General features: G+C 45.2%; 2 protein-coding genes across 3 annotated transcripts in view; one reads left to right on the top strand and one right to left on the bottom strand.

Annotated features, from left to right (window-relative positions):
* The window catches only part of LOC138552311 (zinc finger protein 432-like), a 694,217-nt gene that overhangs the window by 263,242 nt on the left and 407,554 nt on the right, over window positions 1–23,421 (bottom strand). The gene's annotated exons all lie outside the window — the stretch shown is intronic.
* Window positions 1–23,421, top strand: part of LOC138552223 (zinc finger protein 585A-like) — a 406,444-nt gene that overhangs the window by 98,129 nt on the left and 284,894 nt on the right. The window contains exon 4 of one of the 2 annotated variants that reach the window (XM_069642525.1): window positions 14,406–17,555. The exons of the other annotated variant lie outside the window; for it this stretch is intronic. Coding sequence (XP_069498626.1) covers window positions 15,114–17,555 — 2,442 coding nt within the window. The 5' untranslated portion in view covers window positions 14,406–15,113. The remainder of the gene's footprint in view (window positions 1–14,405; window positions 17,556–23,421) is intronic. 2 annotated transcript variants of the gene reach the window in all.

The raw sequence follows: 23,421 nt of genomic DNA, 5'->3' as shown, positions 1-23,421 counted from the left end.
CTTGCTCATCCAGAACCATCAAAGACAACATTGGCTCTCTTTCCCCCTCATTAGCTGACTTCCGCAATCACTCTTTTTCCACTGGATCTTTTCCCTCCCCACTCAAGCACTTCCTTGTGCACCGCCCCTGAAAAAATCTTGAGCAGACCATACTTATCCTGCCAATTAATGCCATATTTCCATCACCCCTTTCTTTGGGAAACTGGTGAAGCTGGCCTTGCCCCAACTCAACTCGTACACCGAACTTGTGTGTGGTCTCCACGACCATCAATCTGGATTCCGAGCATCCAGAGGCACGGAAACTGCTCTTCTGAACACCCGTGAAGAACTGCTCCCATCTTTGGATTCCAGCTCCCCAGCTGTCTTCATCCTACTGAACTTTCCTCTGCATTTGACACAGTCGACCATTCCATCCTCATACAAAGACTCCACGATACGCTTGGTATCTCAGATCGGGCACTGGACTGGCTGACATCCTTCCTAGCTGACCGCTCGTCCCAAGTCATCCTGGGCACCTTCTCCTCTCCAACTTCCTTCTCCACCTGTGGTGTCCCCCAAGGATCTATCCTCTCCCCTTGGCTCTTTAACATCTACCTTCCTTTGCTGGCACCCTCACCTCCTCCTTTTCCACCAACGTCCAGTGTTATGCAGATGACACTTAACTCTTTCTCAAACTACCTGCTGACCCTCTTGCACCTTCCATCATCCCTGAATGCCTGGTGCACCTCTAACCATCTCTGCCTTAACGCCTGCAAAACTGAGATCCTTCCCATAGGGACCCCAGCACCCACTTTCTTCCCTTCACTCTGGCCTTCCTCTTTGGGCTCTCCCCCTGCGCCCTCTTCTGAAGCCAGAAACCTTGGAGTCATCTTCGACTCCTCTCTCTCCCTCCTCCGTCACACTCAGGACATTGCCATGAAGTCCCACTTTCAGCTTTTCCTTCTCGAAGGAATTCTCAATTTTCTCACTTTTCCCCAGAGGCTCAATGCTACCAGAGCCCTGGTTCTCTCTAGGCTTGGCAATTGCAATAGCCTATCCTGACCTTCTTCCACTCTGCAACCCCTCCAGCTAATCCAAAATAGGGCAGCAAGACTTATCCTTAGCCTTAAACCCAGGGACCGCATCTCTCCTGCGCTAAAAAGTCTTCACTGGCTCTCGGTTGCTGCACGGATTAAATTCAAATCCCTTTGTATCATCCACAAGGCTGTCTGGGCCTGTGGACCTCACTATATTCGACTTTATCTCACTAAATACTCACCCTCCAGACCTGTACGTTCCTCTGACAGCAACTCTTTGTGTGTAAAGCACTTTGCTAAACAGATGGTAGGAGGTCGATCGCTTTCCTCAGCTGGCACCCTACTATGGAACAGCCGCCCCCCTCCCTCTGTGCCGCCAGCAGAAACTTCTTAAATTCCAGGAGCTCCTTAAGACTCTCCTCCTTACCTCCTCCTTCCCTTCTTCTCTCCCTTGCTTATCCCAAAGTGGCTGTGATTGGTGTCCTGGGCCTTTATGCATCCTCGGGGCCCCTGACCTCCCACACCCAATCGCCCAGCTCTGTCTACTCTCGCCACTCTCCTTGGCACTCCCCCTGCCTTGGAGGTTCGCACTTACACCCAACATGGCTCCAGGCCGTGTAGCACTTACCACACCATGCACTTCATCTGTTGCTCACTCGCGAGCACAGCCACTCAAGCACCTACCCCCTCTGCCATCCTCCTTGCTGCATTTGCACGTTCTGAAAAATCGCAAGGAATAGTATGTTTGTCCTTTTTTTTTCCCTGTCCCCTCTGTTGTGTATTGTTGTTGTGTATTCAATATGCATCACTCCCCTGTTCCCTCCGTTTGCCCTGTGGGCGCTTTGGAACAGTATGTACTTGCTGTATAAGCACCTAACAAGCAAACAATAAATACATAAATACATTCCTTGGGGGCAGATAGGTGCATCTATCTGCCCCCAAAGGAGGCAAAACAACTTTGTGCCATCGTTGTGGCTTTTTTGGGAGGTAGAGGGGTGTTTGGCTTTTGGGGTCCCCCACCCCCAAAATGTATTCCCTGGTGGTCTATTGCTCCTGGTATTGCTGGTCGAGTGTCCCCTTTCCAAAGAGCCCTGAGAAACGTGTCTACTATATTTACATATTTTGACTTCAGCATGTAAATATAATTTCCTGATGATATTGGTGCACGTAGCTTGTGCCGATGCCATAACGGGCACCCCGACCCCCAGGCACGGAAGGAGAAGTCCTACCCTTCATTGCTTGGGGGTCTGGAGGATCACTGCAGCAACAGGGTTAATGATACTACTAGCCAGTCCTCTCTACTAGAATCTCTTGTGAACGGACTGGCGGCGGAACTATATATATATGTCCAATCAAGTGGGAGGGGACTGAGAGAGAGTAAGTGCAACAATAATACAATTCTAGGTGACAGACTTCAGGGTCACTCGCAGAGCAGAATGAAGAGACCCTATTTTGTTACTAAAATCATTAATGATATGATATGGCATTTATAACGCACCTGTACACAACTGTTTCAAGGCGCGACGAGGCAAGGGAGGGGGATCAAAGGGAAGACAGGGGAGGGGACAGTGCAGCACATGGGATATTGGAAATAAATATGCAATAAATAAAAGTACGGCCAGCTGGTGGCAAGGGTAAGTGCAGACATCAGGTGTCAAGTGCTGGTAGTGGGACTGTAGGGATACAGAAACAGTCCCCCAGAGCGGGGGTTGCCAGGAAGGCAGTGCAGGTGTGCGACTGGCAGGGGAGGGGACCTGGGCACCGAGATCAGAGGGTGGCCAGGTAACCATTGCAATTTCAGACAGGAAGTCAGCAGAGGAGAGGGGGAGCAAAAGCAGAAGCATTTCCATTACAAACATTGATTTCGAAATAGCTTGAATGACTCCAGATTTAGCAAGTCACAATCAGAATACATTATTTGCTCAGGATCATACACTTCACTGAAGCTTGGATTTTAACACATTTTGCAAGTTAGGCACTGGACAACACACCTTATAAGCACTACTTGGTACAAGTATTTCTTTTATTGTTGACTTTGAAAATATGCATGTCATCAAATCAAATAGTAAACCAACCTGATGCGATGTAGATCCTTATAGAAGCTTGGTGAAAAGAAAATTGTGGCTGTGTTTACCACATCCTGAAGGGAAAATTGGAAGTCCCAGAATGCACAATAATGGGATCAGGAAGAATCTCCTGTTTTATACCCTTATACCTTCGACACTAGACTTGCACAACATTTTGGAGTGAGGTCATTTGGGTCCATATTCGGATCTGGCCCATCTCATTCTGGTTACTGACCCCCTGCAGGTTTTGCAGCCTTTATTTATAGCTGTTTGCCCAATACCCACTCTCACTCCCCACAAACACATCTCCCACCCCTAGTACACTTACTTTCTTATTTGTATAATTACCAAAACAGGACCCCCCCTTAAAAATGTCACAAAAAATGAAGTGAAACAACGTATCAACAAATAAAACGGCCTAAACAAGGTGTGCTGGTTCGATATATTGTTTCCTGTTATGCACGATGCTAAGAGCCATCAAGACCTACCTCTCTAAACCCAACTGCCTCGCTATAGCTAGAGCAACCATTGGAGCCAAACTGGACTACTGCAATGCCCTCCTAGCAGGCACTTCAACCAAAAACCTAAACAGACTCCAAGTCACGCAGAACAATGCTCTCTGGGCCGCTCTCAGCATCCCAAGAAGAGAACATATCTCCCATGCCAGACACTCAGCCCAGTGGCTTCCCGTCAAAGAGCGGATCACCCTCAAAGTCCTCACCCTCACTCACAAATGCCTCTCTCTCTCTCCGCCCCGTCCTATCTGTCAGAGACCATCCTCAAACCACCCTCCTCCCGTCCCTCTAGGACGCAATACTCCAACCTACTCTACATCCCACGCATCAAAAAAGCCAAAGCCGGAGGTCTAAGTTTCCCCTACATTGCAGCCAAGACCTGGAACGCTCTTCCTGCAGACATTAGAGCGGAAAACTCACTCCCGATTTTTCGCAGGAAACTGAAAACCTCATTCCTCACAAACTAATAGGAAACTCTCAGGATTCTATGTAAATATACTGCATTGTAAATTGGGGCAAACGTCCATGGTTAATGTAAATACTGTACTTGTATATAAATATTGTATCCTATGTAACTAAGATATTGTCTGTAACAAGCGCCACGATGCCCCCGGGCTCACGTGCTCTCTACAAATCTGAATAAATAAATAAATATTCAGTGTGTGTGGGGGAGGAGTCTTTCAGTAGTAAATGTCCTATCAGTGTCAATTGCCTAAACATTTAAACATAAAAAGGGTGTTCAGGTAACATATGAAAAGCCATTCTAAAGTCACTGCTGCTCCTTAAGGTGATGGCACCCACGTCTGGCTGCTACGTGTGTCAGCCTGGAAGTGATGTGGGCAATAAACCTTTCGGGAAATAACGGAAGGACTGTTATAAGAGCATGTGTGTTAAATTAAGCAGGCACAAACTGCAACAAGAGACCTAAATATTACAATTGATTTTATGTAAAAATCCAGCAGAAAGTTGCTGCCCATAAATAACATGCAGCATTGACCGAGCCTCGAGCATGAGATCACGCTCAGGGCACCACTGAGTGCATTGGACTAGCGAGCAAGTCTCGATAGGTGAACATGGCAACACTGCTCAAGCCTTGAGCCCTAAAATAACTCTTGGGGCACCACCAGACACATTGGACTAGCGAGTGAGTCTCAATAGGTGAATATGGCAACACTGCTCAAGTATTGAGCCCTAAGATCACTTTCAGGGTACTATCGGCTGCATTTGGGCTAGCAAGTGAGTCTCAATAGGTGAACATGGCAACACTGCTCAAGCCTTAAACCCTAAAATCACTCTCAGGGCACCACCAGACACATTAGACTAGCAAGTGAGTCTCAATAGGTGAACATGGCAACATTGCTCAAGCCTTGAGCCCTAAGATCACTCTCGGGGTACTATCAGCTGCATTGGGCTAGCGAGTGAGTCTCGATAGGTGAACGTGGCAACACTGCTCAGTCCTTGAGCCCTAAGATCACTCTCAGGGCACCACCAGACACATTGGACTAGCGAGCAAGTCTTGATAGGTGGACATGGCAACACTGCTCAAGCCTTGAGCCCTAAGATCACTCTCAGGGCACCACCAGACACATTGGACTAGCGAGCAAGTATCAATAGGTGAACATGGCAACACTGCTCAAGCCTTGAGCCCTAGGTTCACTCTCAGGGCACCACGAGACACATTGGACTAGCGAGCAAGTCTCGATTGGTGGACTTGGCAACACTGCTCAAGCTTTGAGCCCTAAGATCACTCTCAGGGCACCACCAGACACATTGGACTAGCGAGCAAGTCTCAATAGGTGAACATGCCAACACTGCTCCAGCCTTGAGCCCTAAAATCACCCTCGGGGCACCACAAGACACATTGGACTAGCGAGCAAGTCTCAATAGGTGAACATGGCAACATTGCTCAAGCCTTGAGCCCTAAGATCACTCTCAGGGTACTATCAGCTGCATTGGGCTAGCGAGTGAGTCTCGATAGGTGAACGTGGCAACACTGCTCAGTCCTTGAGCCCTAAAATCACTCTCAGGCACCATCAGACACATTGGACTAGCGAGCAAGTCTTGATAGGTGGACATGGCAACACTGTTCAAGCCTTGAGCCCTAAGATCACTCTCAGGGCACCACCAGACACATTGGACTAGCGAGCAAGTCTCAATAGGTGAACATGGCAACACTGTTCAAGCCTTGAGCCCTAAGATCACTCTCAGGGCACCACCAGACACATTGGACTAGCGAGTGAGTCTCTATAGGTGAACATGGCAACACTGCTCAATCCTTGAGCCCTAAGATCACTCTCAGGGCACCACCAAACACATTGGACTAGCGAGCAAGTCTCATTAGGTGAACATGACAGCATTGCTCAAGCCTTGAGCCCTAAGATCACTCTCAGGGCACCACCAGACACATTGGACTAGCGAGCAAGTCTCAATAGGTGAACATGGCAACACTGCTCAAGCCTTGAGCCCTAGGTTCACTCTCAGGGCACCAGCAGACACATTGGACTAGCGAGCAAGTCTCGATTGGTGAACTTGGCAACACTGCTCAAGCTTTGAGCCCTAAGATCACTCTCAGGGCACCACCAGACACATTGGACTAGCGAGCAAGTCTCAATAGGTGAACATGCCAACACTGCTCCAGCCTTGAGCCCTAAGATCACCCTCAGGGCACCACCAGACACATTGGACTAGCGAGCAAGTCTCGATTGGTGAACTTGGCAACACTGCAGAAGCTTTGAGCCCTAAGATCACTCTCAGAGCACCACCAGACACATTGGACTAGCGAGTGAGTCTCAATAGGTGAACATGGCAACACTGCTCAATCCTTGAGCCCTAAGATCACTCTCAGGGTACCAGCAGACACATTGGACTAGTGAGCAAGTCTTGACAGGTGAATATGGCAACACTGCTCAAGCCGTGAGCCCTAACATCACTCTCAGGGCACCAACAGACACATTGGACTAGCGAGCTAGTCTCAATAGGTGAACATGCCAGCACTGCTCAAGCCTTGAGCCCTAAAATCACCCTAATTCACTCTCAGGACACCACAAGAGACACATTGAACTAGTGAGCAAGTCTCAATAGGTGAACTTGGCAACACTGATCAAGCCTAGAATCACTCTCGTGCCCCGACCGGCTGCATTGGGCTAGCGAGTGAGTCTCAATAGGTGAACATGGCAACACTGCTCAAGCCTAGAATCACTCTCAGGGCCCCACCGGCTACATTCGACTAGCGAGTGAGTCTCAATAGGTTAACATGGCAACACTGCCCAAGCCTCGAGCATGAGATCACTCTCAGGGCACCACTGAGAGCATTGGACTAGCGAGCAAGTCTCAATAGGTGAACATGGCAATACTGGTCAAGCCTCGACCATGAGATCACTCTCAGGGCACCACTGAGCGCATTGGACTTGCAACCTTCACATTTGCTATTTTAACTCACCACAATCCGCCTGATCCTGCACCGCGCTGACTCTCTCTCTGAAACAAAATGTCGGGCGCAATGCAGCGCCAAAACGAGGCTCGGCTTCGTTTACGTTACTAAGCAACGTGATCTACATAAGTTTCCATATCCGTCGGCAAGCGGAAGAGCCGGCAATGCTAAAGGCCAGTTTAAGGCCCTGTTTGCCCCCTGTTCACCACCGGGCCACACGGGCAAGGTGCTATTAGCTGCTATTACCAACCTAGTACGGCGACCCTACTGGTATCCCACGCCGCCCAGCACCGGTCATCTGGCATCTGGACTACTTGTAACAGTAAAGTGCATGTGAGTACTATCGTCACTGCACTGGTAGTCTTTCTAAAATCCAGCCCTCATTTGTTTGTGCGTCCGTGCGAACCAACCCCGGCCAGAGTCCACGAAACCAACTGGGCCACTGTGATCCTGCTGTGTCCTCTGCTCAGCTCTGCCCCATTTGCCCTATACTCAGACCTAACGCAAAGCGTGTACCTATTTGTTGCTACATGTCTTCTCTCCGCCCGACTCGAACTAACAATCGCCGGAGGTTTTATTTAGAACACTGCACAGTATGATCCTCTCATTGACTCTACTCATCTCTTCGATGTCGCCTATGCTGTTAGCGCTATGACCAACGTAATGAAGCAACCTGAATCCCTGGTGTTCACTCTGCTTTCGTAATAGTTGTTGCTTACCATTCATAAGGTGTTGCCCAATATCTATGACTGCGTGTGTTAATCAATATGTCTGCTTTCGCTTGCCTCTTACTCTGCTATATTACCGTGATCTATGTGCATGAACTCTAGCTACTGACACTATTAACGCATAGTCAGGCACGCCATATTCTTGTCTACCGCTCGCATGGTAACCAACTGCACCTGTTGTTGTTAGCCTGGTTGTTGGATCTTTACTGCGCTTTTCAACAGTCGACTACTATCTGCGGCCGGCATTCACGTTATCAGATGTTTATAAGTTCTCTATATTCTCCCAAATACGGCCTGTAACCTGCATTGTTTATTTGCCACAACCTATTCCACTAGTAGGAACTATTCCACACTACTACACATACCTGTTGACTGTACTCTTGTCTTCATACCTGTGACAGCTATCAACTGTGTGTTATATGCTCAACATTATCTCTATCGCTCCCAACTGACTTGGTGTCTGACTCCTGCCACCTTAACCTATCGCACTCGTCCACTTACACCTGCCAAGCCTTAAGGAAACTCACTCTTGCTGGGGTTACTTTCTGTCCACCCACTGCATAGTAAATTACTGCTAGTACTCTAATTTATTACGGGTAGCTGCTCACATCGTTGTACTACGTATTTGTATCATACTGCTCTGACTATCTAGGTGTGCCTACACAATGTATTGGCTCCTTCTGACACTGTATTCTATTCCTGCCACTCACTACAACTTCCAGCACTAGGCCCTCTGCCATCAACATTTACATGTTACTTACACCCGAAATACAGCATCTTGCTGTATGTCCATCACACACACATATTACTGACCCCTGCTCCAACCAGTATCTGAACTCACCTGCCTTATGGCTGGATCACTTCGCTACCAAGCCTACGCTTAATCAACTCTGCGCTCTCCACCTAAGGAAATTCAGACTAGGTTCAAGATTCTGCCACAAAACTCAACACTAAATCGACATCACAATGCCAAACTTTAAAGACGTCCCAATTCTCCTCCACGACAGCTCGAACACTCCAAAAGACACTTTGGTCAAAGGAGCTCTTGTCAATGCTAGATCCCTCCTAGCTCATGCACTCGACATCACCGACTTTATTGTCACCCAAGACCTCGATATCCTAGCCATTACTGAAACATGGCTACACGCTGCAGCTGGACCTTCTTAGTCCTTGGCCATCCCGGACAATTAAGCCATCATTAGATGCGACAGGAACTCCAACCACTCTAAAGGTGGTGGCGTTGCCTTAGTCTTCAAACGATCCCTTGAACTCAGTCCCATTCCTAACCAGCAGATCCCTTCAGCTGAATTACTATCTGTTAAACTGCCGATATCACCCAATCAAACTGCCACAATGCATCTTATTTACTGGCTGCCAAGGCCTATTACCACCTTTACTGATGATATTACATCTCTCTTCGCAACCAATACCAAACCTAAGTCCCAAGTTATACTACTGGGGGACCTTAAGCTTGGATTCCAAGACCCGAACGACTCTAAAGCCCTTGATCTTGCCAGTACCTTATCAGGCCTAGGATTCACTGATCATATCCATGCTCCCACGCATATCAAAGGTGGAACTCTTGATTGGCACTCTGATCTGAATTGTAGTATCAATGAGGTGTCTATCACACCATGTATGTGGTCAGATCATCACAAGATTACGTTCTCCATTAAATCCTGCCATCAAAGTCCCAAACAAAATATCGCCCCATCCATCAGTACCAGAAATAAGAAGGACATTACTAAAGAGAAACTGATCCCTCTTATCCTTCTCCTCCTTAACAGAGTATTGGTGTGCTGCTCGGACCCCACAGTATTAGTAGACACCTACAACCAAACTATCCAAAAAGCACTAAACTCCATAGCCCCACTGAAACTGCGAAACCTAAACCCTGTGCTCATCTTAATTCGTGGTTCACACCACACTTGAGAGACTACGCAAAGCGAAAAGAAACGCTGAGGCACTCTGGAAAAGCCTTCCTACAGACGCCAATAAAATCTCACTGATCTTAGCCTCTTCTAATTACAAAGAAGCGATATTCATTGCAAAAAAAGACGCGTACAACAAGCACATCCTTCAGGCTGAATCTTTAAGATCCTAAAAGGAACTTGAATCTCCTATAGCCCCCCTTGATAATTGCAACTCTGACACCACCTGGTGTACTAATAACCAAAAAGCGCTCCTCGATAAAATCTCCACATTCCAAAGCAAAATCAACGCCAACAAATGCAGCCTTCTTTCAGATTCACTACCCAACTTCCCCCTAACAAAATCCCACACACCACTCACCCTCTCAAACCCTTCTGCTTCTCACCTCTCTCCATCTTTGAAGTGGAAAACATTATCAAAAAACGTAAACCTTTGAATTGTCAAGGTGATTCCTGCACTGCCCCCGTCATCAAGGAAGCTGACCACGATCTGGCACCCTTTATAACCACGTTCATTAATGCCTACTTAAAATCCAACACAGTCCCCAACAACCTTAAGGGTGCGTGGGTCATACCGCTAATAAAAAAAACCTACCTTAGATCCCAGTAACCCATCTAATTACAGACCTATTACCACTGTACCCTTTCTACTGAAAGTTTTGGACCGCGCTGCATATTTACAAATTCAGGATTATCTAGAATCCAATAAACTCCTTGGCCTCCGTCAATCGGGATTCCGACCGAGGCACGGAACTGAAACTGCCCTCATTGATTTAAAATCACAAATCCAAGACCTAAATGACAAGGGTAAGATGGCCTTCTACTTTTGCTAGACCTACCGACAGCATTTGATTTGGTCAGCCACCAAATTCTCTGCCACCACCTCAAAACTGCTGCCCATTTTTCTGATGAAGCCGCTTCCTGGATCAGATCCTTTCTTGCAAACAGAACTATGCTGGTCTTCTCCCCCTCTGCATCTGCTGAACCTTCAGCAGTCCTGTCTGGGGTCCCGCAAGGGTCCTGTGTCTCACCCACATTGTATAATGTCTTCACGAAGCCTCTCTCTGATATTCTTGACTGTCTGGGTGTCACTTACACTAACTATGCTGATGACACCCAGATACTCATCCCTATCACTGGTGACTATGCGACAGACTCAAAAGCCCTCAATGATGTTTACTTAGTATCCAGGCTTGGATGGCGCATCACGGGCTCTGTTTAAATGATGAAAAAACCGAGTTACTCATCCTAGGCTCCCACTTCAGACTCAACATATTGGATCCTGCCTTCAAATCATTTGTCATTGACGGCAACACCATCAAGGTATCCAATGATATTGGATCCTGCCTTCAAATCATTTGTCATTGACGGCAACACCATCAAGGTATCCAATGATACCAAAACTTTAGGGATCTATCTTGATTCCACCTGATCCCTTAAGAGACAAACCGACGCAGTGGCATCGGCCTCTGTCTATACATGCAAACTCATTACTACATGCAGGCCCTTCCTCACTGCTGCCAATTATATCATCCTGGCCAGAACTCTCATTATGGCTAAAATCGACTACTGTAATGCCCTCCATCTAGGGACCAGCCAAAGGAACATTAACACGTTACAGGTCACGCAGAATAATGCTGTCAGGGCTGCTCTCAACATCCCTAGGAAACTCCACATCTCTGACACCAGGCTCAGCTTACACTGGCTCCCTGTTGTTCACAGAGTATCCCTCAAAACCCTTGCTCTCACACATAAGTGCCACTCCAATCTGGCTCCTGCTTACTTAGCCAACCGCTTCTTCCCCCATTCCTCTTCCCACCCTCTGGGATCTGCCCAAGCCCACAACTTAGCCACGCCTAGATTTAAGCTGCAAAAAGCAGGCGGGTCCAACTTCCCAGTCCTCGCTGCTAAATTATGGAACACGCTCCCTAACCCACTTAGAGCTGTCCTAGCACTCTTTCAAGAGTAAAGCCAAAATCTGGCTCTTTGCACAGGACTGTGCTCATACATGCGCTTAAAACCCCACACCATGCGCCAGTTAGCGGCCCCAACTTGGTCATTTGTAATATGACCTACACCCTAAATATGCATCACCTGGAAATGTAATGCATAACAGCTGTATTATATTGTAAATCTGTGTATAGTTTGCACACCTACTCTGTAATATGTAAATGTGTAACCTGTTAATATCTAGGTGGTATTGTATATTATTCCTGCTTGTATTCCTGTTGACCTGTAGATATATATAATGGCGACCTTGCATTATTTGCCTGTAACGTTGTACATATAAGAAATGTGCCCGGATGTCTTTGGGCTAGGTGCGCAATACAAATAAACTAAATACAAAAATGTATTTATTTATTTATTCGTATTTTTAAAGCGCACAACAGCCCGTGGGCATCGTGGCGCTGTTACAGATAAAGACATCAAGCTGGTGACAGAGGAAGGCAAAAATGGTTACAAAAAATGGTTACAAGGCAATTTGTAGTATCGGAGCATATTTGGTTACCTTTGCTGGCATTACAGACTTAAATCGTTATGGTACAGTTGAGGTCAGGGATGAAGATGGCAGGGTAAGTGTTATGTGAATAGTGTGGTTTTAAGAGATTTGCGAAAAGAGTACAGCGAGGGTTCTGCTATGAGTGAGTTGGGGAGAGCGTTCCAGATCTTAGGTGCTATGTGTGGGAAGCCAATGCCGCCGGCTTTGGCTCTTCTTATAGTGGGAACTTGGAGTTGGTTCGCATGGTGGCTTCTTTTAGGACGGAGGGAAGAATTTCTGGTTATGGTTTCAGATAAGTAGGGAGGTGATTGATGCATTTGTGTATGAGGGTGAGTATTTTAAAAGACTAGCGAGTGAGTCTCAATAGTTGAACATGGCAACACTGCTCAAGCCTAGAATCACTCTCAAGGCACCACTGACTACATTGGACTAGCGAGTGAGTCTCAATAGTTGAACATGGCAACACTGCTCAAGCCTAGAATCACTCTCAGGGCACCACTGACTACATTGGACAAGCGAGTGAGTCTCGATAAGTGAATGTGGCAACACATCTCAAGCCTCGAGCCCTAAAATCACTCCCAGGGTACCATCGGCTGCATTGGACTAGCGAGCATGTCTTGATAGGTGAATATGGCAACACCACTCAAGCATCGAGCCTAAGGTCAATTTCAGGTCACTACGGGCCACATTGGATGAGCAAGTGAGTCTTTCATTGGTCTCTGCTCAGAGCTGTACAGTGCCATCCAGCGCCTGCAAGGAAGGCTCCAGAAATTACATTACGGCTTGAAGACGGCTTTCCTTTAGGCACTGGATAAAAATGGAGAGAAGCTGCTGCGAGTCTGTGTTGGCGGAATGACAAATGGCTGCCAAAACATGCATCTGGGGTTAAATATCCCCTTGCCTCCTCTCCTAGCAGAGGGCCCCTAAGCCCGGCAGATGTTACATTTGCGGCTTTGCAGTTGGAAGTAATGGATTTTATTGTGGTGGATGGAATCAGTATGTAAGAAAGCTTTCTTTCAATTTGGTAGTACATATTAAAAAAAGAAAATATGGGGATTGTAATTTGTGCTTCATTCTGCAGGTCCGACTCTAAGCACGGGCCGGACTTCAAACATATGTTGCTCTGCATTGTCTTGTCTTCCAAGTTGTTGGATATTAGAGATGTGATTAGGCAGTTCTCAGGGTCACATTTAGTGAGTTCAGGGTACAGGAGCATGCCGCGATTGAATCTTGGTTGCAATTATCAGACTCTACAAAAAGAAGGGGTCTGGATCAGTTATGGGAAACAGCCAAGTAACAGAACCATTTGCACACACTCCTTAACAATAAAATGGAGTGTGTTCCCCTCCTGAAATCTACCCAGTGGTATTTTATGCAGGGCAGTAAAAGTGGCATCCCTTCGGCCAATTAACCTCGGTACATGGCAATAGGGTCTTTGTAAAAAGAATTAGAAAGTCAAATGGGATTATAGCGGGCAAGTGGGGGTCGGGGGGTCTCCCATACACTTTGCCTCGTTGCCAGAAATGTCATTCTACCGGTCTCTCACGCATGCTTGTTTTTCTCTGTTAATCCTAAAGGAAGGGGGATGAGTTTATCTGGTTTAAAAGTAAATGTTTAAATGATGTGTAGCGTGGCCTGTGACATTTTTACTGTGGGAAGAAACAGGTGCTTTGTCTTTAAATCTCAGTTCAGTCCTTGTTTCCTCAGTAGTGCTGTTTATTATATATTTATGTTTGCCCACATGTAATAGGTCATCAGTGGTCAAACATGTCTAATTCGTGAAAAACTGCTGACCTAGTGTCAAATGTCTGCTTCTATCATTTGTATATGAAAATGGAGAGCTTTAATGTAATAGTTGAGTCAGTTGTGAAGAAATAAAATGGTAGAACGTATGTGCATGGCCCTGATGATTAAAATATCCAATGTTTGTCAACCACTCTGTGTTTTTTTCCCTTATGCTCTTGGGTGCTAAAATGTTCTAAATTAATATAAATCACATATTCCTACAGTAAATCACCTCCGTCACATGATATCATTGGAGAACCACTACTCTGAAACCTATCAGGGTGCCTGCCCCCAACCCTAGTATTCAAATTGTGTGTGTTACAATTAAATAATACACAATGATATTACTGAGAACCAGTCTGCCTGTAACATGTGATGCCTTCCATTGTGAACGTGTTGAAACTAATAATGTGCTTCTCCTTTTACTTTAATAGGTGATGATGCCCAAAAAAAGCAACAACAGTGATTGTTAAATTCTTTCTCTGGACTAATATAGTGCAAAGCTTCAAACCAGCATTACAGACTAATGATGGCAACAGTGCTTGATAATGATGGCAACAGTGCTTGATAATGATGGCAACAGTGATTGATAATGATGGCAACAGTGCTTGATAATGATGGCAACAGTGCTTGATAATGATAGCAACAGTGTTTGATAATGATGGCAATAGTGCTTGATAATGATAGCAAGAGTGTTTGATGATGATGGCAATAGTGGATGATAGTTATGGCAACCGTGTTTGATGATGATGCAACAGTGTTTGATGATGATGGCAACAGTGCTTGATAATGATGGCAACAGTGCTTGTTAATGATGGCAACAGTGCTTGAAGTGCAGTAAGACGAGGCTTTTTGTTTTGCCTATCATTCCTGAGAGAACACATATGAGTGCTAGTTTATACATTCTGAATTTATGGCTGGTTTTGTTAAAGAATTCTTTTGAAAGACCAGTAAATTCAATATAACAGTTTCCATGCACTGAATGTTTTAAAAGCTTCAGGAAGTAGCTTGTTGGTCACCAGAAATTACCTACACATAAAAAAGCTCATCTGTGCTGTGAATTTGGAAACGGTTCAGTCAAAGGAGTCCTCTTATTAAGCACCTGACAACATTAATTGTTAGAAACCTTACATGTACACATAATGTGGAGAATGTTGCCATTTCAAGAACATACTTATTGCCCACAGGAGGACATAGGTAAAAATCCTTATCAGTGCAGTGAATTTCAGAATAGCGTCCATTTGCATGATACACTTATCTGCCACCAGAGGACGCATTCAGGTGAGAAACCTCATGATTGTACTGAGGGTGGGAAAGGGGTTGTTGATAAGCTTCAGCTTACTATATGCCAGAGAAAACATACAGGCAAGAATCCTCATGTGTGCACTGTATGTGGGAAATGGTTTGCTCGGAAAGAACATCTTAATAGGCACCAGAGAACACATACGGGTGTGAAACCTTATGAGTGCTCTGAATGTGGGAAAGGGTATGGTGTTAAGGAGCAGCTTACCATCCACCAGAGGACACATACAGGTGAGAAACCTTATCAGTGCACTGAATGTGGGAAGAGGTTTGTTGATAAGGGACCGCTTACTATCCACCAGAGAACCCATACAGGTGAGAAACCTCATGTGTGCCCTGCATGTGGGAAAGGGTTTTCACAGAAGGGACATCTTATTGGACACCAGAGAACACATACAGGCGAGAAACCTTATGAGTGCTCTGAATGTGGGAAAGTGTTTGCTGTGATGGGAGCGCTTACTCTCCACCAGAGAACACATACAGGTGAGAAACCTCATGAGTGCACTGAATGTGGGAAAGGTTTTGTTGAAAAGGGACAGCTTATTAGGCACAAGAGAACACATACAGGTGAGAAACCCCATGTGTGCACTGGATGTGGGAAAGGGTTTTCTCAGAAGGTACATCTTATTAGCCACCAGAGAACACGCACAGGCGAGAAGTATTATGCAGACTCTGAATGTGGGAAAGGGTTTGCTGAGATGGGAGAGCTTAATATCCCCCAGAGAACACATATGGTTGAGAAACCTCATGAGTGCACTGAATGTGGGAAAAGGTTTGTTCAGAAGGGAAAGCTTACAATCCACCAGAGAACTCATACAGGTGAGAAACCTCATATGTGCACTGAATGTGGGAAAAGGTTTGTTCAGAAGGGAAAGCTTACACGCCACCAGAGAACTCATGCAGATGAGAAACCTCATCAGTGCTCTGAATGTGGGAAAGGGTATGCGGATAAGCGACAGCTTACTATCCACCAGAGGACACATACAGGCGAGAAACCACATAGGTGCACTGAATGTGGGAAAGGGTTTGCTGAAAAGGGACATCTTGCTATCCACCAGATCACACATACAGGTGAAAAACCTCATGTGTGCACTGAATGTGGGAAAGGATTTGCTCAGAAGGGACATCTTATTAGGCACCAGAGAACACATACAGGCGAGAAACCTTATGAGTGCCCTGTATGTGGGAAAATGTTTGCTGAGATGGGAGAACTTACTAGCCACCGGAGAACACATACAGGTGAGAAACCTCATGAGTGCACTGAATGTGGGAAAGTGTTTGTTCATAAGCAAGCTCTTAATATCCACCAGAGAACACATACAGGTGTGAAACCTCATGTGTGCACTGAATGTGGGAAAGGGTTTGCTGAGAAGGGACAGCTTTTTAGGCACCAGAGAACACATACAGGTGAGAAACCTTATGTGTGCCCTGAATGTGGGAAAGGCTTTGCTGATATGGGATATCTTACTGTCCACCAGAGAACACATACAGGTGAGAAACCTTATAAGTGCACTGAATGTGGCAAAGTGTTTGCTCATAAGGGATATCTTACTTTCCACCAGAGAACACATACCGGTGAGAAACCTCATGAGTGCACGGAATGTGGGAAAGGGTTTGCTCAGAGAGGATCTCTTAATATTCACCAGAAAACACATACAGGTGAGAAACCACATGGGTGCAGTGAATGTGGGAAAGGGTTTGCTGAAAAGGGACATCTTGCTATCCACCAAATCACACACATAGGTGAGAAACCACATGGGTGCACTGAATGTGGGAAAAGGTTTGCTCATAAGGGATATCTTACTGTCCACCAGAGAACACATACAGGTGAGAAACCACATGTGTGTACTGTATGCATGAAAGGGTTTGCTCAGAAGAGAGATCTTACTATCCACCAGAGAACACATACAGGTGAAAAACCAAATGTGTGCACTGAATGTGGAAAAGCGTTTGCTCAGAAGGGTCACCTTACTCACCACCAGAGAACACATACAGGTGAGAAACCACATATGTGCACTGTATGTGGAAAAGCGTTTGCTCAGAAGGGTCACCTTACTCACCACCAGAGAACACATACAGGTGAGAAACCACATGTGTGCACTGTATGTGGAAAAGGGTTTTCTCAGAATTGTCACCTTACTCACCACCAGAGAACACATACAGGTGAGAAACCTCATGAGTGCACTGAATGTGGGAAAGGGTTTGTTAGGAAGGTACAGCTTATTGATCACAAGAGAACGCGTACAGGCAAGAAACCTCATGAATGCACTGAATGTGGGAAAGTGCTCAGAAGGGAGATCTTACTTGGTACTGAAGGCCCAAAACCTGGACTATAAAACCAATCCAAATGATCAATAATGAGTGCACATTTTGCAAGAGAAACAGGTTTTATTACATGCAGGTATGGCCAGGGGGTTCAGAGGGTCAGTCAGCGCCATAGAACTGAAAACTAACGTGTTCACTCTCGACACGCCTATTCTGAGCTACAGGTTTTATAGTTGTAAAGTGCAAAATTAACACAAATAATACATCATATGTACAAAATAATCCCACGTTCCCTATTGGATAACACCTATACAAAAATCTAAACGCTTATATTTTACACACCCATTGTTCATTTAAACATTAATGCTTATCTAAATACATCCCCCTACAAATGACCTAATTTAGCAATCAGTAGAATATACTGTGTTGTGACTGGTCATGACAACATTGGCCAACTCGTGATGAGCATTCCACCGACAAGAGCTAATTAGGAAATGACTATGAATGCAGAATTCAACACCTCATGGCAATACAATGGCTTTCTCATTAGACCAGACACTTTGGCAACCCCAAACAGCTCTTTCGACCTTACAGGTGTACCTTATGGCAACACCTCTTGAGACTCCCATCTTGAAACATGTTGCCTTCCTAGTACGCCTCCTTCCAGGTGGCTTTATAAAAAATGCTGTTGATACTTTGCTCTTGGGTATTCATTTCTCATACCCACACCCTAGCTCACCATCTAAGGAATGTCGGAACACTGGGCCTTGGTCTTGTAAAATGTGATCTTCACAGATGTTGCACTAATCTAATCATAAAGAACAAAACTAATGGTACTGCTTTCCGTTCTCAGTTTCTGTGGACTAATCTGCGTGGTGCTTCCACCTCTATCCAGAGACCTTGGCTGTCTGAACACTCGCTGGGGGAAGAAGAAATATCTTCTCAATAAATTAACAAAACAGAAGCTCCCGGCTGCGGCCTAATACTCTAACAGAAGCTGCAACTTCCAATGGGGCTTAATCCAACATGGCTGAACTCTTGCTAACGTGGCCAACAGCCCTAATGTTACGTATGAATGTTTACCCTACTTCACGTTGGCACTACATGGCACTTCAGCCACCCTTTCATCAGCTACCAAAAAGCTTTACTAAATGCAAAATAAAGCTCTTAAAACAGCTTAGACCTAACTTCTAAATATAATAAGCAACCTTATTCCGCTTCTCCTTTCACTGTGTGATGCTCTTTAAGACGGGTTAAAGCCAGCTACAAATTACACGTTTGCAGAACTCCTAAACCGAACAGCAAAATACTGACAATAAACAACCAACTTTCCTGCTTATAGAATTTACACAGTCTAAACCTCTTCCACGGGTGGAACATTGCACTTGCATCCCAGCACTATCCACCAGAGAACACACACAGGTGAGAAACCTCTTCTGTGCATTGAATGTGGGAAAGGTCTTTTTTCAGCAAGAATATCCCACTAGCCACAAGAGAACACATACAGACCTCATGAGTGCCCTGAATGTGGAAAAGGTCTTCTGAGATGGGTAAGCTTACTATCCACCAGAGAACACACACAGGTGAGAAACCTCTTGTGTGCATTGAATGTGGGAAAGGTTTTTTTTCAGGAAGAATATCCTACTAGCCACAAGAGAACACATATAGACCTCATGAGTGCCCTGAATGTGGAAAAGGTCTTCTGAGATGGGTGAGCTTACTATCTACCAGAGAACACCTACGGGTGAGAAATCTCATGAGTGCACTGAATGTGGAAAAAGCTTCAGTGTGAACAGTCACCTTATTGGGCACCCGACTGATCATAAACGTGAGGATCCATTTTAGTGTACTGACTGGAAAATCTCAGTATGCAGGATGTTCTTATCCGCCAGGAGAGAGGACATGTGGGTGATTAAATCTCCTCTGCAATTGCACCCTCAGACAGTTGGAGGTGCTTCTGCAATGGGACAGAGTTTGGCATGGCTATTGATAAAACTGTGAAGAGTTGCAATGATAGTATTACATAATTTTAAAAAATGCCTCCACTGGGAGTGATACGTATATTTTTACACCCTCATTACTTTCAACTTCAAAGCATAGGGATTAGAACATTCCACATTTAAATGATCTGGAGCACTCCTTTACACACGTGGAGAAATTTGGATTCTCACATGGCTAACTAGTCTAAGCTTGGCACAACACATGGGAAAAGGCAATGTCCATAAAGGGGAAAACATGGATAATGGAATCCATAAAACTGGAATTTCAATTGTTACTCCAGAGTCGGTTTTCATGAAATGAAGACCACACCTGGAATGGCCTACTCGCTGAATGCTGCAGCGTTTACCTTTTGCAGCAAATTCTATATCACTACAGCTTACTCAGCATCCAATCTAGTGTATTACACTATTGCCTATCTCTGGTGGAACACTCTTCTCCTCAGCATCCCCCCTAGTGTATTACACTATTGCCTATCTCTAGTGAAACACCTTTCTTCCCCAGCTCCCCTCTAGTTTATTACACTATTGCCTGTCTCTAGTGGAACAATCTTCCCCTCAGGATCCCCTCTAGTGTATTACACTATTGCCTTTCTCTAGTGGAACAATCTTCCCCTCAGGATCCCTTCTAGTGTATTACACTATTGCCTGTCTCTAGTGGAACACTCTTCTTCTCTGGATCCCCTCTAGTGTATTAGACTATTGCCTATCTCTAGTGGAACACTCTTCTCCTCGGGACCACCTCCAGTGTTCTACACCATTGTCTTTCTCTAGTGGACACTTTTCTGCTCAGGCCCACCTCTAGTGTTTTACACTATTTCCTATCTATAGTGGAGCACTCTTCTCCTCTGAAGCACCTCTAGTGTACTACACTGTTGTCTATCTCTAGTGTAACACTTTTCTCCTCAGGATCCCTGGTAGTGTATTACACTATTGCCTTTCTCTAGTAGAACACTATTCTTCTCATCCCCTCTAATGTATTATATTATTGCTCATCTCTATTGGAGCACGCAAGATTAGTAGATAGTTGCCGGGCCGAGGAGGGGCATATAGAGGATGCATGTCCACTGGTAAAGCACTTTCATATAAGACATTGGTTTGGTGTGAAGGATGTGGAGAAGATGTCAAGTGAACCATTAAATTATATGGAAGATCTTTTTTGTAAAGGGGCATTTAATGAATATATTAGAAATGGCAAACGGAATAGAATTATTCACTGAGTTGTGCAAAATTGGAAATGCAGTGGTGCCTTTCAGTCTAAAATGAAAGTGTTTTGGGTGTAATGATATCATTGCTATTCTCCAAGAAAGAATAGCGGACAAAAATGTTTACCAAATGCAATTGTTCCTGGATAAGCTGACATGCTGAATGTAAACCTTAACTAAGTGTGTTCATTAACTGAATGAAATAGTGATTAAAAGAATATTGAACTGTAGCTAATGCATCACTGTGTTCACATTAAAATAAAACAGTGAGTAGTTCCTCCATTTGTATGTTAAATCAATTTATTTTTTCTGGCTTTACTTTGGAGTAAACGGCTTCCTGAAACAGAGGCGATTTGTTTTAAGTAGTGGGGTGTAGGGGTGTCATGGTAATGATTTTCTCATGGTATGATAATCTAATTAAATGATGGGATACCATGGTTATCGCGGTATATACAACACTTTTTATTTTATTTTTGTTTATTTAAAATCTTTTTATTCATTTTCAAAACATATTGAACTTTTAAACAATTTCCATACCCCCCAACTTCCTCCAACCACCGCCCCCATTCCGTATCTTCCCCCTATAATGATTACGAGTTTACGAAGTACATTATTCGAATGCTGTGTGGACACCATTGTAGCATATAGTCATTTTGAAGGTGTCGTAGTGTTTGGCCCCAGTCTTCCTTAAACTCCTCTTGGGCCCCCTGCAGTTGGTAAGTTACCCGTTCGAGCGATATAAAATTCCAAACTTTTTGGAGCCACTCAAGTATCGTGGGTGCCTCTTTTTGTTTTCGATCGACAGCCATGCCGCTATTACGAAGACCATTATTATTACCACATTTGTAAGGCGGAGTGTTTGCTGAGTGTTTGGTGAAGGTGAAGCTCTGTTACTCTGCTACATGTTCCCTGGAAAAGAAGGACGCTATCCTGGTTGGAGTCAGTTTTCTGTTTCTACCACTGGAAACCATAAAAACCATTCAAAGACGCGGAGCGTCGCAGAGTGTTTGCCGAGTGTTCGCCTATGTGTGAGCAAATGGACTGTGAAACATCCGGAGCAATGAACTCACGAACCCGGAGTAAGGTACGTGCTTTGGATTCTATTGTTGACAAGCAGACTCATGCTTCACCACATATTTCACCTGCCTCAAAGACTGCCCTAAAGATTGCCATAAAGCCAAATACAAATGTACATACAAATATAGTCTGTGAATTGGACACTAACAACTCGCTGTCTCCAATTGCAGCGAAAAACTGTTCCTCACCCATGATTGATGTCTGCCTTTCGCCGGGGGGGGTCGATGGCATGCTGCGAGGAGGTGTTTCTTGGCTCTTGTGTCTCCGGCGGCTCTTGCGGCTCTTGCGGCTTTGCGTGTGTGGGCGGGAACGCGTTGCCCGGCCTGCTTGTGGGTGAGCGTGTTGAGGGTGCTGCAGGCAGGGGGACTGATGTGGCTGCGCTTGCGGCGCCGTTTCTGTGTGTGCCTGGATGCTCTCCCCCCACGGCGTGTCGCGGGTGGGAGGGGGCGCACTGTGGGGAGGGAGCGGCGGCAGGGACCCTCTGCTGCAAGCTGGCGTGTGGTCCGCTTCCTGGTGTGGGCGGGCACCTGGGATCGAGCGATCTGCTGCTTCCCCTGGCTGACAGACGCAGAGAGCGTGGGCGGTTCTCTGTCGTCCTGTGCCATGGCTGGCGAGCGCCCTGCGGCTCAAATGCAGGGGACGATGGGAGGAATTAGCAAGGCGAATACCGTGCCTCAGTCTGCACACTCTCAAAAACCTGCATGTACGCCCATATTCGAACTAAATATGCCAACACCAGAACTAGAAATTGAAAATATGCAAACACACAAGGAAAGTATAATTATAAAATCATCAAAAAATGACAGTGTGGAAACCAAAAATGCCATTATACTGCCTGGTATGCGACCGAAAGCACAGAGACATTTGGGATACAGAGCCAGATGAAACAAGCAAAAAAACAGTGCCACTCTAGTTCCGAGATCGGAACACTGATGTGGCATTTTAATGGAAAACCAATGCGAACTGGAGCGACTAAACCTATAAATACTGGTAAATCCCAAATATGTAACAATATGCAAGAAAGTACAACTTTAAAAACAATGCCAGATGGTAAACGCATACCTACAAATGTAAATGCTACTCTTGAAATAACATGATGATCTCTTAACAGACACAGCTGAGATGATTGAAGCAAAAAAAACTAATTCAGCCTAAGAAAAATCTAATACTGCGGTCGCAATAGTGGAAAAAATACCAAATGAAGTATTTCAAGAACAAAGTCTGCCAAAGCAAAATGCGCCAGATGCCCAAGATGAAGCATGGGCTCCTAAACGCCCACGGATACATTCACCTATACGGAGCATTAAAAAGAAAACATACAGTGTGAACTCCCTGATCCTATAGAACCAGATGTATCGCCAGCCAAAGTCACAAACAAAAATAGCCAAGAGCACCTGAAGAAGGAGAAATAAATAGAAATCATGCACTGGAAATAAAAGCATTACAAGAACAAATCAAAAACGTTCTAGCACATACATACACCCGTTCAAAGGAGACGATGCCATCAGAGGATAACACCTCCTCCTCATCAGAGTATAGCTTTAATGAGAGCAACAGAAATAAAGGAATCAATTCCCCAAAAAATAAAAACTTCACATTTAACA

Source organism: Ambystoma mexicanum, chromosome 1q, assembly GCF_040938575.1.
Source record: "Ambystoma mexicanum isolate Mex_15411 chromosome 1q, UKY_AmexF1_1, whole genome shotgun sequence".
In the NCBI taxonomy this organism is placed as follows: Eukaryota; Metazoa; Chordata; class Amphibia; order Caudata; family Ambystomatidae; genus Ambystoma; species Ambystoma mexicanum.
This window is presented reverse-complemented; position numbering and strand designations above follow the sequence as displayed.